Below are 19,699 nucleotides of genomic sequence, written 5' to 3' on the forward strand. Positions count from 1 at the left end.
AATTAAACATCTCATCTTGACATTCAATGACATTATCATCACTGAATCCCCCACTATCAACATCCTGGATGTCATCATTAATCAGAAACTTAACTGGACCTGCCACATGAGTGTTGTGACGATAAGAACAGGTCAGAGGCTGGAAATTCTGCAGTGAGTAACTCACCTCTTTACTCCCCAGAGCCTTTCTTTCATCTACCAGATACAAGTCAGGAGTGTGATCGAATACTCTCCACTTGTCTGGATGAGTGCATCTCCAACAACACTTACAAAGCTCGACACCATCCAGGACTGAGCAAACCGCTTGATTGGCAAAACATACAAGACATACTGCAGCAACTCTCCAAATCTCCTTCAACAGCACCTTCCAAACTGGTGACCCCTACTACCTAGAAGGACAAGGGCAGCACCACCAGCTCTGCAAGTTCTCCTCCAAGTCACACACCACCCTGACTTGGAACTCTATTGACATTCCTTCACTGTCTTTGGGGGCTGGATTCTCCACTGGCGGAAATCTCCGTTGCGTCGGCAGTGCACCAATGCCCGGGGATTTCCCGACGGCGTGGGGCTGCCCACAATGGGAAGCCCCATTGGCCAGCTGGCGGGATGGAGAATCCCGCTGCCGGCAGGGGTGCACCGGGCCAGAATGGGGAATCGGGATGGGGAATTGGGGATGGGGAATAAATATTAACATTGCCACTGACACACACATCCCATGGAGATTTATATTAAAAATATCAGCCAATTTCTTCAAGGATTAGGATGTACCTTCCCAAGAAACGTGAATTCAATTCTGAACCTCACTACAGTGACTTAATCAGTAACTGATTGAATCATGCCAGATCTGAAGGTTTTCGATTAATCTTGTGATTACAATTTACCTTACAATGCACGCTAAACTTCCAGTAAAATTGCGCAGTGTTCCAAAATAACTGCATGCTCACTTTTAAATCTCCAGTTGACCATCATAGTATACTTTATTATTTGAGAGAGTGTAAACAGGCTGAGCAGTATTATAATAATTGTCTCTGGTTATTCCAGAAAGAGGATGAGGGTGTGAGAGTACAAATTAGGTTCAGTGTGAAAGACAGGGCATAGAAACAGAGCATACCTGACCTTCTGATGTGTTTGTAATTGGAAAAAGAGGCTGACTTATATTACTGTTGTCATACTTCTACTAAAACTATCTCTTTGCTCAAAGAAATGCTCTGCTCATCCCAGCACTATATTTCTCAAAGGAACAATAGAGAAATTCTGCTAGGCGAAGGGACCATTTAGAATACGTCGCTGACAGATTACAAATGGTGTTTGAGCGAATCTGATAGCATTTCCCTGAATTTTCCACTAATTATATTCTTGTTATGCCGTCCCTTTGCCAGCTCGTTGTTGTTTTTGCTCGTGTTCACCTCTGAGGCTCACAAGATGCCCCGCAGGAGGCTGAGGAGCTGGGTCCTCGGTTAGAGCACGGCATGATGAGATAAACAATACAGCTCTCAAGAAAGCCTGAACTGCCTTCATTTTCATTGCCTGCTAAAAGTGAGGCGATAAAACCACTGTACTGGCACATCCCCGAATGTATAGTGATTTCACTTCATAATGAACTCTGCGCTGTGACTTAACAGGCTGCCAGGTTGAGACTGAAGAGTGGAATGAGAGACTGATGCAATACAGCGGTGAGGCGGGAAAAAACATCACCTGGGCTTCAGGGAGTCCCACCGTTACCAGCTGCTGAGCACTTCCCCTTCATTTCACAGATGACTGTTAGCGTGGAGAATGGAGAAAAGCAGATGTACTGACTAAGCAGATTTAACAAGCTGCTGGACCTGGAGTGCTGTTTCATTGCAGGCTTTCGAAGATGAGAACCAAGACAATAGGTGGATTTTCTGTCACCAAATGCTCCGCATTTCAGTTTTTAAAAAATCGGGTAAGAAGATTTAATGTTGTTTCGATTCATGTTTATTATGCCGTCGCTCCCCTGAAAGAGCAATTATCTCAATGTCACAGCTTTAATCTGACAGCCAAGACACTGGATCAGAATAACCGGGTTAAATATAAATGTCAAGGGATAGAGTTACAAAAGCCACTAGTCTCAAGTGTCTGTTGAAATTAAGGATCTGCTTTTTTAAAAAAAAATGTAAACCTCCCTGACAGTTTGCAGTGTTCCTATTTGGAACTAGGTTTTATACAATTTGATGTGTGCGAATCATTTTCCTCGAAAAAGCTCCCACATTACAACTTCTGAATGTTAGAAACACTTCATTTTACGTAACTTATTTACTATGATTTTAAGGTCAGAATTAAGTTGCAGCTTTCGTGATAACTTCATAACCCCAATGCTGCTGTTCACTGCAGCAAAAATGAAAATGACAAATAACTGTATTTTAATATTGACCTCTGTAGTGTAAATTGTTTTAGTGCATAATTTAAAAGAAACAATCTTAAATGCCTGATCGAGCACACTGTTGCGTTTAGTATCGTTTATTTCTGCATGCCCTTCTTTAATGTTAGAGACATTCAATGATATTTCAGGCTTATGTGATTGAGTTTCAGGCATGCGTATCACTGTAAGAATTGATTTGCATTTTTTTAAAGAAGCAATTGTACGAATGCCTGCTGGATCTCACTTCATATTCATGAACTATGAATTAGCTGCACTCAAACCTATGAATTAAATATTCAAATGGTTTGTTCTAGGGGCAGAACTTTCATGTCTTTGCTAGTCTACTGCTTCATATTTCAGATTAAAGCACCACTGTCACTTGCATCTGTTTCTATGAATGAATGTTGTAAAGACATATCAGAGTGATGTCCGACCCGATTATAGTTGGTCACTGTAGGTCTGTCTTGTTGTTTTTGACTTGAACCGTCATTCTAATGTCAAATAGCACTGGAGGAGTAAGAAGACTGCCCAGTGCATAACTAATAAATCACCTAGGGCTGTGCTGCACCAGGAATAAGAACAGATTTTTAAAAAAAACTGTTATTACTTTTTCTGAGTTACCAAGCCAGGGCTCAGAGTGTGGGTCGGGCGAACCCCTAATCCAGCTCCTCGCCTGCTCCAAAAAACCAATTCAAATTGAATCCAATTCATGGTCCCCACAAGAGAGACATACCAGATCTGAGCCAAAAGGCTCAATCTACACTCCACTTGATCTTAGCCAAAAGGCCGAGAAGCGATGCTGCACTAGTAATAATAGAAAATCATATCTATTAACAGACATGTTTTTCTATATCGGCACGAGCATTTGAGAGCAAAGATGGAGATGAGGGCCCTGTTGTTTGTTGTTTCTCTTCCCATAGTGAGGTTTTTCCTGAAGCAGGTCACTAGCTTGTCACCAGAGATTTTCAACTTGAGGGGGGCATCAGTCTGCATCAAGTATGGTTGACCAGAAGTCTCACCCACTCTTACCACCTGTCATTGGTGCACTGGACAGATCTTGATACTCAACCTGCTGGCCACGTCGTGAACACACCTTCCTTGGGTGGGATCTGAACCCAGAGCTTCGAGCTCAGAGGCAGGGACGCTATCCAATGCACCACAAAACCTCCCCCTAAGGGACCTATTATTTGAGGTCATGGGCGGAGTCTCCGGTCCCCCATCCGCGTGCTTCCTGACAGCGTGCCATTCGCTGCCGGCCGGTTTCTCTCTTCCCACCACTTAGCAATGGGATTTCCCATTGAAGCCTCCCCACACCGTCGGGAAACCCACGGATGAGGGTGCGCTGCCAGCAGGAAAAGAGAACCCCAACGTCCAGAGAATTCCTGCCCATGTCTTAGTTGGCTTTGTAACATTTATAAACACATAATAATCCAGGTAATGTTTCATTATTTTTATGATTGTATATTGCTACATCTTTAATAAATAATTTTACATTGTACAATAGCCGTGCTTTATAGTGGAATAGTTACACATCCCTAATAAGTATCACCCTGATTAAACAAAGAACAAAGAACATTACAGCACATGAACTGGCCCTACGGCCGTCCAAGACTGTACCGGTCATGATCCCACCCTTTGCCAAAGCCCTCAGCACGTCCTTGTGCTGTATCGCTCCATACCCATCCTATCCATGTATTTGTCAAGATGCCTTTTGAACGCCATTAATGTATCTGCTGCCACAACCTCCCCTGGCAACGCATTCCAGGCACTCACCAACCTCTGTATAAAAAACCTGCCTCGAACATCTCCTCTAAACTTTGCCCCATGGATCTTAAACCTATGCCCCCTGGTGACTGACCCCTCTACCCTGGGAAAGAGTGTCTGCCCATCCACTCTATCTATGCCCCTCATAATCTTGTAGACATCTATCAGGTCGCCCCTCAACCTCAATCTTTCTAATGAAAACAGTCCGAGTCTATTCACCTCTCCACATAGCTAACACGCTCCAGACCACGCAACTTCCTGGTAAACCTCCTCTGCACCCTCTCCAAAGCCTCCACATCCTTCTGGTAGTGTGGTGACCAGAATTATGTGCAGTATTCCAAGTGCAGCCTTACCAAGGTTCTATACAACTGTAGCATGACTTGCCAGTTTTTATATTTGATACCCCATGCAATGAAGGCAAGCATTCTGTATACTTTCTTGACTACATTGTCCACTTGTGTTGCCACCTTCAAAGATCTGTGGACCTGCATGCCCATATCTATCTGCCGTTCTATATTCCTAAGAGTTTTACCATTTATGGTATATTTCCCCTCTATGTTAGACCTACCAAAATGCATTACCTCACATTTGTCCGGATTAAACTCCATTCGCCATTTCCCTGCCCAAGTCTCCAACCTATCTATGTCCTGCTGTATCTTCTGACAATCCTCAACACTATCTGCCACTCCACCAACTTTGGTGTCATCCACCAACTTACTAATCAGACTGGCTACATTTTCCTCCAAATCATTTATGTACACTACAAACAACAGAGGCCCCAGCACAGATCCCTGTGGAACACCACTAATCACAACCTTCCATTCAGAAAACACCCTTCTACTGCTACCCTTCTGTGACCATGCCAGTTCTGTATCCATCTTACCACCACACCTCTGATCCCATGTGACTTCACCTTTTGTACCAGTCTGCCATGAGACACCTTGTCAAAGGACTTTACTGAAGTCCATGTAAACAACATCCACCACCCTCCCCTCATCAATCATCTTTGTCACCTCCTTAAAAAACTCGATCAAGTTAGTGAGGTACGACCTCCCCTTCACAAAACCATGCTGTCTATCGCTAATGAGTCCATTTGTTACCAAACGGGTATAAATCCTGCCCTGAGAATTCTCTCCAATAATTTACGTACCACCGACGTGAGGCTCACCGTTATATTTGGTTCGCAGGAGTATTAAGGCATCCTTTTTGTACTCTGCCCACATTTTTTCCAAAGACTGAGCGAGTCAACAGCAGCTAGAAAGAATACCTCAACCCCTCTGATGTTCAGGAATAAAAGCTCATCTTTGAATTTAAAGATTTAAGCCACCAATGTATTGATTGATTACAAATAATAAACAAAATACCACGATCCTCTATGCTGTTAGGCGACCTGAACCAGCAACTTTCCACTAGTTAAACTCTCAAGAGCGAGCGCTGTGTTTTTATATTAAAAACCCAATCTCATATTAAATCTTGGAAAGGAAAAAAGGTGAATAATCTCAAAGGGGACCTATCACTTGCCGTCAAGGTGAGATCTGCAGGTAATTCAAGGTGAGAATCTGCAAGTAATTAGAAAGATAGGATGACAGGAACAACCCATCGAGCCTCCTCCACCATTCACTGAGATCCTGGCTGATCTTCAACAACACTTCATGTACCTCTCTTTACCCTATATTCCTTAATCCCTTTGGTGAACAACAATCTATAAATCCCAGGTTTTAAATCTAGAATTGATTTGGCATCATCAGCCACCTGTGGAGGAAAATTACAAACTTCTACCACTCTTTGAGTGTGAAGTGTTTTCTAATTTCATTCCTGGAAGGTGGCTCTAATGTTTAGACTATGCCCTCAGTCCCAGCTTCCCCAACCAGCAACGACAGTTTCTCCCAACGCTTTCTGTTCCCCTTATCAATGTAAAAGCTTCAATCAAATCACCCCTCGACCGTCTAAACTTCATGGAATACAACCCGAGTGTCATGATGCAAACATGCAGATAATGATATACAGATAGACACAGACAGGCAGCTAATGAACACAGAGAACAGGACACGACCAATGAGCAGGCAGGACACTGAGGGGTGGTATCTCACTATAAAAGGCACGAGGCACTCACACTCCGGCTCTTTCCACTGATGAACATCTACAGAGTGAGTCAGGGTGTATGTACAGTATCACACCTCCAGCACGTGGCTAAGAGCTAGTCTGGTTCAGTCAGACAGAGTAACCACACTTAGATTAGCAGAGAGTTGAACAGAGAACTATGCTAACTGTGCTACTAGTGCTACTAGTTCAATAAATCAGATTGAACTAACTTCAAGGTCTGGAGTATCTTTTGGTTAAAGCTGCATTCAGTTGCAGCCTGTGTTATCCCAGAATACATAACACGACATGCTACCAGGAGACTGCTTAATCTAGGTGGCTTATCTCAGTCGTTCCGTGACGACCAGCGAATGTATCCCGGCACCATGGAGAAGATTCAGGCTCCTCACCAGCTCAGGACCTCCGGCAATCTCAGTGCCAACTGGCAGACATTCAAGCAAAAGTTTCTGCTGTACATCGAAGCTTCAGACCTCGTGGGTGCGTCTGATGCAAGGAAGATCGCGCTTCTCCTCTCAACAGCGGGTGATCAAGCCATCGAACTCTTCAACTCTTTTGACTTCACCGAAGGCCAGGGCAAGACAAAGTTTCAGACCATCCTGGACAAGTTTGACAGTCACTGTGAAGTGGACACCAATGAAATCTTCGAGCGCTACATATTCAAACAGCATCTACAAGGTAAAGATGAATCTTTCAACAAATTCTTAACTAACCTCCGCCTGCTAACGCTGTCCTGCAACTTTGGTGATATTGCTGACTCCATGATCAGAGACCAAATCATTTTTGGAGTTGACTCTGATCCTCTGAGAGAACAGCTACTGGAAATCAAGCATATGACCCTGCCAGTCGTGATTGAAACATGCACAGTGCATGAGCACGCCAAAAATCGTTATGCCCAGTACAAATCGACTGAAAATGAGAAACTTGCCTCCCATAAGGCAGAGAGTGTGCAGGCCATCTCCCGGATGCACCTCAGCATTGATGAAAGCGGCCATTTCGCGTGCTCTTCCCGGGGGCCCCACGCATGCGCGATGCAAACGGGAAAACAAAGCGGTCGAAACCTGCACTGCGCATGTGCGACAATGCACGGAGCGTCAGGACGCGGACGTCATGACGTGCTCGAACTGCGGCAATTCCCACTTAAAGAAACACTGCCCTGCAAGAGGCAGGCGATGTTTAAACTGCGGGAAGCCTGGACACTATGCAGCCTTGTGCAGGTCTGCACCAGCAGTCAGGGACCAGCGCTCCCAATTCCGACGACGGCACGTTCAGAGTGTGCAACAACGATTACAGGATTCTGATCCTGGCAGCACAACGGATCCAGAGGAAGAATGCCTGGACTCCGCCTACTGTGTGGACATCATTACCAAATGTGAATATGCCACATCCAACTCATCACAAATTCAATCCATCCTCGCTGTGGATTCTGCGGACGAATGGCGTGCGGTGATGCAGGTCACCCACTGCTCCATCCAGTTTAAGCTGGATACAGGTGCTTCTGCCAACCTCCTCTCACAGGCAGATTTCAAACGCATCAAGAAGCTCCCCAAGTCCTTCCAGCAGCCTGCAGGCTCCTGGACTACAACGGAAATGCCATCACGGCACTGGGATCCTGCCATCTACTCATCTCCAACCGGAGCACCCATGCATGGTTACGTTTTGAAATTGTCAAGCCAGACAGGGCATCCCTACTTGGCGCACATGCCTGCAAGCAGCTGAACCTCGTGCAGCGGGTTTACACAACGACATCCTCCAATGTGGATCTTCAGGCCGGCATTGACGACATCCTCGCTCAGTATCCGGATGTGTTCGACGGGATCACATCGATACAAGATTCTGCTACAACCTGGTGCCTAGCCAGTGGTCCACGCACCATGCCGGGTCCCGGCTCCGCTGAGGGAGCGCCTGAAGGTACAGCTCAAGGATCTTCAGCAACAGGGCATCATTTCCAAGGTAACTGAACCGACTGACTGGGTCAGCTCCATGGTATGTGTTAGAAAGCCTTTGGGGGCCCCGGGCATCTGCATTGATCCCAAGGATCTCAATAAGAATGTGATGCATGAACACTACCCCATCCCGAAGCGGGAGGAACTCACCAGTGAGATGGCACACGCACGTTTTTTCACCAAGTTAGATGCGTCACATGGATTTTGGCAAATCCAGCTGAATGAGTCCAGCAGAAGGCTCTGCACCTTCAACACACCGTTTGGCAGATACTGCTATAATCGCATGCCATTTGGCATTGTCTCGGCATCGGAGATCTTCCATCGCATCATGGAGCAGATGATGGAGGGCGTTGAAGGGGTTCGTGTGTACGTGGGTGACATCATCATATGGTCCACGACCTATGACGAGCATGTTTCCCGTCTCCAGCAGGTATTCCGCCGTGTCCATGCCAATGGCCTGAAGCTGAACAGGTCCAAATGTTGCTTTGGCATGTCGACGCTCAAGTTCCTAGGTGACCAGATCTCTCAGCAGGGCGTGCGCCCGGACACAGACATCAAAGCCATGAAGGACCCTGAATACAAGAAGGCGGTGCTGCGCTTCCTGGGCATGGTCAATTTTCTGGGCAAGTTCATCCCAAACTTGGCCTCACACACCACGGCCCTACGAAACCTGGTGAAAAAGTCCACTGCCTTTGAGTGGAAGGCAGCACATCAGGCAGAGTGGTTGGAGTTGAAAGCCAAGCTCACCACTGCACCCATCTTGGCACTTTTTGACCCAGACAGGGAGACGAAGATCTCGACAGATGCGAGCCAGGATGGCATCGGTGCCGTGCTGCTTCAACGCGATGACACTTCATCCTGGGCACTGGTAGCCTACGCATCGAGGGCCATGCTCCCACCAAAACAAGGTATGCGCAAATAGAGAAGGAATGCCTGGGTCTTCTCACTGGCATTCTCAAGTTTCACGGCTATGCCTACAGCCTGCCGACATTCACAGTCGAGACGGATCATAGGCCTCTGGTCCACATTATTCACAAGGACCTGAATGACATGACACCTCGGTTGCAGCGCATCCTCCTCAAACTCAGAAGGTACAACTTTGACTTAGTGTACACGCCTGGCAAGGAGCTCATCATCGCTGATGCATTGTCCCACTCCATCACATTGCCTAGTGAACCGCTGGAAATCATCCAGCAGATTGAATCACAGGTGCATCTGTGTGCTAGCACCCTCCCGGCGTCTGATGAGGAGGTGGTTCGTATCCGCGAGGAGACAGCCAAAGACCCCCTCTTGCAGCATGTCATGCACCACCTCGCCAATGGCTGGCAGAAAGGGCAGTGCCCTCAATTTTATAATGTAAAGGACGACCGGACAGTGATTGATGGTATCCTCGTCAAACTGGACCGGATTGTCATTCCACTCAGTCTCCAGAGTTTGGTGCTCCGCCAAATCCATAAGGGACACCTGGGCATCGAGAAGTGCAGACGCACGGCCAGGCAGGTTGTCTACTGGCCCGGTATTAGCCAGGACATCTCGAACATGGTCCATAACTGTACGACCTGTCAACGCTTCCAGCCAGCGCAGAGCAAGGAGACACTCCAGCAGCATGATATCGAGACCTCCCCGTCGTCCAAGGTTGGCATCAACCTCTTTTGTGCGAATGGTCGTGACTACGTGTTGATTATTGACTATTTCTCCAATTACCCTGAAGTCGTGAAGCTCTCAGACCTCACATCTCGGACCGTCATCAAGGCCTGTAAGGAGACGTTCTCCAGGCACGGTATCCCACTCACTGTCATGAGTGACAATGGCCCGTGCTTCAACAGCCACGAGCGGTCTATGTTTGCCAAGTCATACCATTTCAAACATGTCACTTCCAGCCCACACTATCCGCAGTCCAATGGGAAGGTTGAAAAAGGGGTGCACATTGTGAAACAGCTCATCTGCAAGGCCGCGGATTCTGCTTCTGACATCTACCTCGCGCTGTTTGCGTACAGGGCAACCCCACTGTCCACTGGCATGTCGCCGGCTCAACTCCTGATGAACAGGGACCTGCGGATGACACTTCCAGCCATACACTTGCCCAACCTGGATCACCTCCCGGTGCTGCAGAAGGTGCAGCAGCTCCAAAACCAGCAAAAGCAGGGCTATGATGCTCATTCTTTCTTCTCCGTTTCCGTCCGTTGTTTTGCCACCTCCTGATACCTCGAACTACGAGGCCACCAGTCAGGCTTCCATCCCGCCTGTCAAGGCGCCGTCGTCCCCACCACCACCTCTCCGGCGGTCGACAAGGATCCGACGCAAACCCCAGAGACTGGACTTATGAACATTTGTTTTGTTTGCTATGTTCTGTTTTCTCACATAAGACAGCTGTCTTCACATGTAAATACGTTCACATATGCCACCGCTTGTAAATATGTTAATATATGCCACCACATGTCAGTACGTTCCAATGTGTCAACAAAACATAAAAATAAGGGGGAGATGTCATGATATGCAGACTTGCAGATAATGATGTACAGGCAGGCACAGACAGGCAGCTAATGAACACAGAGAACAGGACATGACCAATGAGCAGGCAGGACACTCAGGGGTGGTATCTCACTATAAAAGACACGAGACACTCACACTCCAGCTCTTTCCACTGATGAACATCTACAGAGTGAGAGTGAGTCAGGGTGTATTTACATTATCACACCTCCAGCACGTGGCTAAGGGCTAGTCTGGTTCAGTCAGACAGAGTAACCACACTTAGGTTAGCAGAGAGTCGAACTCATAGAGAACTGTGCTAGCTGTGCTACGAGTTCAATAAATCAGATTGAACTAACTTCAAAGTCTGGAGTATCTTTTGGTTAAAGCTGCATCCAGTTGCAGCCTGTGTTATCCCAGAGTACATAACACGACACCCAGTTTGTGTAATCGCTCATCATACTTTAACCTTTGGAGTCCACATAATGTGGCTAATCTGCAATCTAACCAAGGCCAATAGGTCCTTCCCACAGTATGGTGCTCAGACTCATCTATTGTACTCTAGGGGGTTGCGTTCCCAAATCTGGCTGACTGACGACCAACATGTATTCCTCCGGATGAGTTTTCAGTTCTCACTCAGTGCACAGAGAACCTGGAGACGAGGTTTGTGGTGTCAGTCTGGTGGGGTGGTCAGGCCAGCTCCGCAGAGATCGGGGTGCCATCTTTAAAAGGCACGCCGATCTGCGCGGAAATTACATTTGCATAACACCTTTAACAGAGTCAGATGTCTCAAACTCCTGCACAAAAGCTTTATCAGACCAAATGTGACCGGGCCACATAAGGAAATATTAGGCGAGGTTAAGTTTTACGATGTGTCTTATTAGAGGAAAGTGAGGTAGAAAGATGAAGGTTTAAGGGGGGAATTCCAGAATTTAGGATCTAGGCAGCTGATCTCTTGAGGAGATGCAAGAAGCCACAATAGGAAGAATGCAGTGATTGGGCGGCACGGTAGCACGGTGGTTAGCACAGTTGCTTCACAGCTTCAGTGTCTCATGTTCGATTCCCGGCTTGGGTCACTGTCTGTGCGGAGTCTGCACATTCTCCCCGTGTCTGCGTGGGTTTCCTCCGGGTGCTCCGGTTTCCTCCCACAGTTCAAAGATGTGCAGGTTAGGTAGATTGACCATGATAAATTGCACTTAGTGTCTAAAATGTTTGGATGGGGTTACTGGGTTAAGGGGATAGGGTAGAGGGGTGGGGTGTTCTTTCCAAGGGCTGGTGCAGACTCGATGGTCCGAATGGCCGCCTGCACTGTAAATCAGAGGGTTGCAGGGCTGGAGGGGGGTCAATCCACTCAAATTACATAAAATCATTCAGCTACAAAATGTTGGAAGAAGACAATTAATTAAATTTGAACCATACACAGTATGCAAAATTATGTAATTCAGTGTCCATTACCTATATTTATTCTTATATTTATTCAACTTCATTTTACTATACAGACCAGATTTTCTGCCAATTGGTGCGCAGAACATTTGGGGGGATGGTTTACACTGTCACCCGAGCTCCACAAAGATTAGGGTACCATCTTTTAGGGTGCCCAATCTGTTTTTCAAATAAGTTTGCCCCCCCCCCAGCCAAAGGACACAGAGGACCACCCTCACAAACACCCCGCCATGGAGGTATCAGGGTCACTCTCCCCCCTCTCCTCCATCCCCACCACCACCACCAAACAAGTATCAAGGAAGGGGGGCACTCTCCCACCCATCACCACGGCAGTATTGTGGACACTCACCCGCTTTACAGCCCCCCCCCCTTTCTTCATAGGCACTGGGGCTCTCCCCTCTCACCCCTCCATACTTAAGAGGAACCCCCCCCCTCCCCCCCACCCCCCCCCCCCCCCCCCAATGAAGGAGGGTTACTTATTTGCCAGACCCTCCTTGGCACTGCCCCCTTCATGTTACTCCTTGGCACTACTCCGGTACTGCCAGGGGACATTGTGAGGGTGCTGGGGGCAATGCCCAGACTTGTCCCTCAACCCCTGGGGCCTCCAGGAATGCCCGTGCCCCTGGTGTGGTCATCATGACTGGTTTTTGCTTTTGATAAACAGTAGTGATTTGTGCCTGCATGACATCACGCCGGCAAGGGAGAGGATGCATCGCGGACGGATGCTACAACATAAAGCCCTTTAATTTTATTAAAGTGTATTTAAATTTATGGAAATTAGATTTGTGCTCCATTTGGGGCGTGAATCTGATGGGGAGGATTTCAAGATTAGATCTCGCTGGTGCAAATCCCATTTTGGCCCTCTCGCGAGATTTAGTAGCCATTGTGGGATTTGCGCCTGTGTTGAACGGGGTCACTAAATCATGCCCATCATCTGCACCCCTTATGGATCTGGCTTTTTATTAGACTGCGACACTCTTTGATGCTTGCTAGATAAATATCCTGCCTCCAGTTTTCAGTTCCATTGAGTTCAGTGTGTCAGCCAGTTCCATAACCTCCCAAGGTAAATATCGACTCAACGTTTCCAACAGTTTTCTTGTAAGTAATGGTTAAAAACAATCAACACATTTAATTCCTTTATTACTCATTTTCACTAGAATCGAGAGCACAATTTTGTCTCATTTGGTAGCAAATGTTTCCGAAGCTGAAGGACACATATGGAATATATTTTTCAGGGTATGATTTTGCTGACCTATTCCTGTGGCTGAATATTATTGGAACTAAGTCAGAAATCTGCTCTGTTCCAGCTGGGGAACGATTCAAAAGCCAGTGCTTGGACATAGTTCAAAACAACTGCCCCTTGTAAAAGAATTGAAGAGTGTCTCACACATTGTAATGGGAACCAGCTTTTCATGTCTTCCATTCATCTCTTTTTCCAGCTTGGCACTGTAGCATGACAACCTTTTCATTTAACTGTTTTCTTCTTATCCTTCTGAATCCTTACACCATGCAACGCTATACCACGAAGAACTGGCCCCAAGCAGTTGGTCTGAGCACGATTTCTGACTAATCTTTTTTGCCTTCCCTGCGACAAAGGGTCTGACTCCATTTAACACACTGTATCGTGCCACAGCAGTTCAACCAGAGGCAAGTTTTGAAACATGTCTACAGCCACTAATAGGGCAGAACAGTGGCACAGTGGTTAGCACTGCTGCCTCACAGTGCCAGAGACTGGTTCAGTTTCGGCTCAGGTGACTGTCGAGTTTGCACTTACTCCCCGTGTCTGCGTGGGTTTCCTCCGGGTGCTTCGGTTTCCTTCCACAATCCAAAGATGTGCAGGTTAGGTGGCTTGGCCATGCTAAATTGCCTCTTAGTGACCGAAGATGCGCAGGTTAGGTGGGGTTATGGGGACAGGGCGAAGGAGTGGGCCGAGGTAGGGTGCTCTTTCAGAAGGTTGCTGCAGATTCGATGGGCCGATTGGCTGCCCTGTAGGAATTCTATGGTCTAACTGTGTGGCATAGTATATTCGCACTCCAATGCACTCAGCAATCATACCACTATCTTACGCATTTCTATATTTTCACTATCAAAATTGGGGCTGTGTCATTCTGCAACAGATGCAACAATTAGTTCATATGGTAATATTGATATTTTCTGTAGATGGTGAAATTTGAATTCAATAAATTCTGGAATTAAAAGTCTAATGCTGACCATGACACCATTGTTGATTGTCATAAAAACCCATCTGGTTCACTAATGTCCTTCAGGGAAGGAAATCTGCCGTCCTTACCTGGCCTGGCCTACATGTGACTCCACATGTGGTTGACATTTAACTGCCCCCTCAAGGGCAATTAGGGATGGGCAATAAATGCTGGTCCAGCCATATTTGCACAATAAAATTCAAAACCAGCAGCGATTTAAACTTTCAACTTCAATGGAAAGCAAACTAGGACAGCTTGTACAATAGTCAGGTGTGCAACTGGCAAAATGTACAATGGGTGACAGGTTTTATTTGTTCATCGGATTTGCTGCTGTCTGGACCAGCATTTATTGCCCATCCCTAATTGCCCTTGAGGGGGCAGTTAAAAGTCAACCACATGTGGAGTCACATGTAGGCCAGACCAGGTATGAATGGCAGATTTCCTTCCCTGAAGGACATTAGTGAATCAGATGGTTTTTTATAACAATCAACAATGGTTTCATGGTCCGCATTAGACTTTTAAGTCCAGATTTTATTGAATTCAAATTTCACCATCTGCAGTAGTGGGATTTGAACCTGGGTTCACCAAGCATTATCCTGGGTTTCTGGTTTACTAGTCCAGTGACAATACCACCATGCCACTGCCTCCCCCAAAATGACTTGGGCTTAATTGGCAAGGTGTATAACAGCCAGTGTGTACAATGGACAGCTGATTTTTCTACCACTTTTTTGACACCACCAGTTTTAATTGGCGATAATATTCTTCAATAATACGTTCAGCTGGCTTCTGTCTATTATGCACCCACAAAATAGTATTGGGATGAATATCATAATTGCTTGCTTTCCATGGAAGTCTGACACACAATGCTTTACAATAAAGTGAAACCAGGAAGCATCTTTTGTGTGATTTATGGATTAAATGTCCAGTGCGGGAAATAATTTTTTTTTTAAATTCCAATTAAGGTGGCCAATCCACCTACCCTGCACATATTTGGGTTGTGGGGGTGACACCCATGCAGACACGGGGAGAACTCTACATGGATAGTGACCCAGGACCGGGATCAAATCTGGGTCCTTGGCGCCATGAAACAGCAGTGCTAACCACTGCGCCACCATGCTGCCCAGTGTGGGAAAACATGAGGTAAGAGGACTCTTACCTTATTGAAATTGAACATTCTCCAATAAAGTATTCTTGTTCTATGGCCTGAATTATCACTGAGCCGTGATGAGTTGGAAGCCTTTTAAGAATGACAGGCGGGTCCCAACCCGGATTCCTGATCCCATTCCTGGGCTGTCTGGTTTTCAGGAGTACACGGTAGGGGCTCATTCCTATCAAAAGCGCACATCTGGCGGTCTGGACCTGGCTGGTTCCACTGTGGAGATGGGCATATCTTACTCCACAGTTTTGATAGAGTCGGGCCAGATTTGAAAGAATCATGGTTCCTGACCCCTCAGGGGAATTGTGAACCCTTGTCTGCAGGAGGGTGCCTTTTAAAAGGTAGGTTCAAAAGATGCCCTTCGTGCCAAGCTATGCCTGCCCATTCACTCCCCATGACCTTGCATATTCCCATGCCAAGCTCTGCCCTTCCACCCACATCCAATGCCCCTCCTGTCCCCAATGCCATGTTTTGTCCTGCCAACAATGCCCCATGGCCCTTATGACCTCAATATCATTCTCTACCCCTCCCCTCACCCGCATATCCCCTCATATCCCCAATGACATTTTATAGCTTGTCCATGCCCATTGACCCAGTATAATCTGGATATAACCAATGAACTCTATTTTAATGGTAGGACGTGTAAAAAGAAACCTTTTTGAAAAAGTAATTCATTCAAATCTTTCCAAAATGTTAAGAAAGTAATTTCACTTAGAAGGCAATTGAAGTATCAATCATTCAGACCTTTGAAGTATCAATTGAAAAAAAATCACAAAACCTTGAAACCACGTAACCTTGCATAAATAAACGTTGCGAAATTGACTGCAGAGATAAGAGAGCCTGAGTTGCCAATTAAACAATGTTTTCTCTGGGGCTCAGCTATTTCAACATGTGTAATGGATGTCTTGGCTGAGAGCCCAGGCAACATTTACTCTTATAGAAACACCTGCATCCCAGCAAACACATTGCTTGATCGACAGTTCAGGCTCTTTGACTTTTTCCTGTCAATTTCACGATGTTTGTTTACATAAGTTAAGTGGTTTCAAGGGTTTGTGTTTTTGCTATTGATACTTTAAAGGATCTGGATGATTCACTTTGCATGCCCAGTTGGCAGAAACGTCCTTCAGGGCTCAGCCAAATCGGTCTGCATTGATGCTACTAAGCCACTATTGGTGATGGTCATTGAAGTCCCCCACCCAGAGTATATTCTGTGCCCTTGCCATCATCATTGCTTTCTTCAAGTTGTGTTCAACATGGAGGAGCATGGAATCATCACCTAAGAGAGGGCAGTAAGTGGTCTTCGGCAGGAGTTTCCTTGTTCATGTCTAATTTGATATCATGTGACTTCATGGGTCCACAGTCAATGTTGAGGACTCCCAGGGGAACTCCCTCCCATCTGCATGACACTGTGCCACCACCTCTAACAGTGTCTGGGACATTGGTTGCAAGGTGTGATTCAGTGATTACTATTACAGGTTGAGCATCCCTTATTCAAAATGCTTGGGGGCGAGAGTGTCTCGGATTCCGGAATATTTTGAATTTTGGAATACCTGTATAGGTATAGTTGTGAAACGTCACATAGGTAAGGGATCTCAGGTGAGCGCCGTGTTACATGATTTCGGCACTGTAAACAAAGTGCGGATTTCGGAGCTTTCTGAATTTTGAAATTTCGAATAAGGGGTTCTCAACCTGTACCATGACAGGCTATTGCTTGCCTTGTCTGTGAAACAGCTTTCCCAATTTTGGTACAGGGACAGTGTGTGCCGTTTTCATATGTGATGCCTAAGTTGATGCCAGATGGTCCATCCAGTTTTATTCGTTTCCAGTTTTTCTCTCGTGGTTTAGTGCGCCTGAGTGGTTTGCTGGGCCATTGCAGAGGGTAGTCAGGAGTAAACCACATTGTTGTGGGTCTAGAATCACATGTAGGTCTAGAGTAAGAAGCAGGAGTTAAATCTACTTAAATGTATTCTAGTTGTGATTACCTTGCAAAAGTATTAATATAATTTGGCTTGGTTATGTTAGATAGTTCAAAGCTAAGCATTCCTGTTTCTCTTGGCTTCTTACTCGGGTAAGTGGAAACATTTTAATTACCATTTTGTTGACAGCCTCCAGCAGTCCCTCTGAATACTGTTTGACATGGTCACAAGTAATACATAAGCCTAAATCTTATTGCTTGTGATATTAGTAGACACATGTTTAACTTATTTTGCCTGCTCTTTGAATGCAGCTGCTCGTGGACTGTTCCCTCTGCTAAAGCAGGGGGAAGGGAGAAATGACGAATGCATTAAGTATCATTCACCAATTGCTAGAAATGATTTCTTGGTTGTTGTAACCAGGTATGCATACATGAGCCAAAATAATTGTCAGGTTGGTACTTCTGCCTTTGTGTTAATTGTGGTTTGTTCAAGTCTGACAAGACTGGGGCATCATAATCTGAAAACATTCCCCCAACATGTCTTAAAGATCCTTTTTGCTGAGTTTGTAAGTAAAGAAGTAGATAGTGTTGCTTTTGGCATGACAAGGCTGAAGTTTCCTTCTGTTTACTGGGCAGACAAACTGTAAGCCGCTTCTTTCCAAACATGTGATTGAGCTGGCAATGATATTCGTCTTATTTGGAAACAAGGCCAAGTTCGCCCTGCCGCAGGTAAAGCACCTGCTCAGATTCACAACTTGACTGTTTGAAACAAGTTATTTTTGTCATCTACTCTTTCAGGAGCTGAATGTGGTCAGAAACAACCCAATATCATAGTATTGCCACTTGGACTCCCAGATCCTGCCTAATTTCAAATGTTTGATTCAGATTAGAAAAAAATGGTGACTGGAACAGAGTAGCAGAGAAGTCTTAGGTTAAAACAAACCCGGTCAAATCCACCAAATCTAGTTGTTCTGTCATCCATTACCTTGATTACATCACTGTGTAGCAGTCAGCTTGGGTGCATGCCCGTTGGCTGCTCAGCATGCAGGTCACGTTATTTGGATGCATTTGAAAGTAGAAACAGCCTGAGCTGTTTGCTGCTGTTCTGACTTGATAATCAATAAACACCTCATACCCATTGTATTGGGAAGTCGTCGATCTTAGAAACTCAGACAGGTATTAGGGTAGCAGTATAAGTCATCCCAGCAGTCCTTGGGTTTCATTAGGTTGGAACTGAGGATGTTTACTAATGTTTAGTACCATTCACAACTCAAGCTTTCCCTGTCCTCATGTAGAAAGACCTGGACACCATTCAGACTTGGGATGACAAACAGAAAATAAGATTTGCACCACTTAAGTGCCAGGCAATGACCATCTTGAACAAAAGAGAATCCAACCATCTCCCCTTTGTCATAATATCCACTCATGTATATAATGAGATGCAGACAGGCAGTGATTGACACACAGGATGACCAGTAAGCAGACAGCACAGTGCAGCCAATCACCAGACAGGACACCACCACTATAAAGCCAGAGGGCACTAGGTTTCCCGCTCTCTCTGGACCCAGCCACTGAGACAGTCAGAGTCCACGAACTAGCACAATGCAAACACCATGCGGTAGCTAGTAAGTCTGGTCAGGCTACTACAAGGTCTCCAGTCAGTTCAGTATAGTGTCGACCCACAACTGAATATGTATATCAGTTCTATCGTTGAATAAAACAGTGTTGGACCTTCTGCAGTGTCACACGTTGGTTTCTAGCTTCCCTGCATCGAGTGTAGTCCACATCGAACCTACCTGCCTAACACATCATGGTACCAGAGTGATACTGATTTTGATGGACCTACCTCGAGTGAATCAGCATTGACCAGCAAGCAGCCATCCGGTGAAATGGAAAACATCCAGCCTCCTCCGCAACTCCGCATCTCCGGCAACCTCGGCGCCAATTGGAAAATCTTCAAACAAAAGTTCCTCTTGTACATCGAGGCCTCCGACCTCGAAGCAGCATCGGATGCCAGGAAGATCGTGCTATTTCTCTCCATCGCGTGGGACCACATCTACAACTCCCTTAAGTTCGCTGACGGTGAAGACAAAACGAAATTCAAAACAGTCCTGCTGAAGTTTGACAGCCACTGCGACATTGAGATGAATGAGAACTTTGAACGGTACGTTTTCCAGCAGAGGCTTCAGGGTAAGAATTAACCTTTTCAGTCCTTCGTGACCCATCTCCGCATTCTAGCGCAGTCATGTAACTATGACTCGAGGGCTGTTTCCATGATCCGGGATCAGACCGTTTTCAGGGTCCACTCAGACTCCCTTCGGCAGCAGC

At 46.0% G+C, this 19,699-nt stretch overlaps 1 protein-coding gene across 1 annotated transcript in view; it reads left to right on the forward strand.

The window, feature by feature from the left end:
- Positions 1 to 1,768: 1,768 nt before the first annotated feature.
- The window catches only part of sgk1 (serum/glucocorticoid regulated kinase 1), a 116,089-nt gene continuing 98,158 nt past the window's right edge, over positions 1,769 to 19,699 (forward strand). The window contains exon 1 of the mRNA XM_072499717.1: positions 1,769 to 1,924. Within this exon, the coding sequence (XP_072355818.1) occupies positions 1,856 to 1,924 (69 nt within the window). The 5' untranslated portion in view covers positions 1,769 to 1,855. The remainder of the gene's footprint in view (positions 1,925 to 19,699) is intronic.

Source organism: Scyliorhinus torazame, chromosome 4 (assembly GCF_047496885.1).
Source record: "Scyliorhinus torazame isolate Kashiwa2021f chromosome 4, sScyTor2.1, whole genome shotgun sequence".
NCBI lineage: Eukaryota > Metazoa > Chordata > Chondrichthyes > Carcharhiniformes > Scyliorhinidae > Scyliorhinus > Scyliorhinus torazame.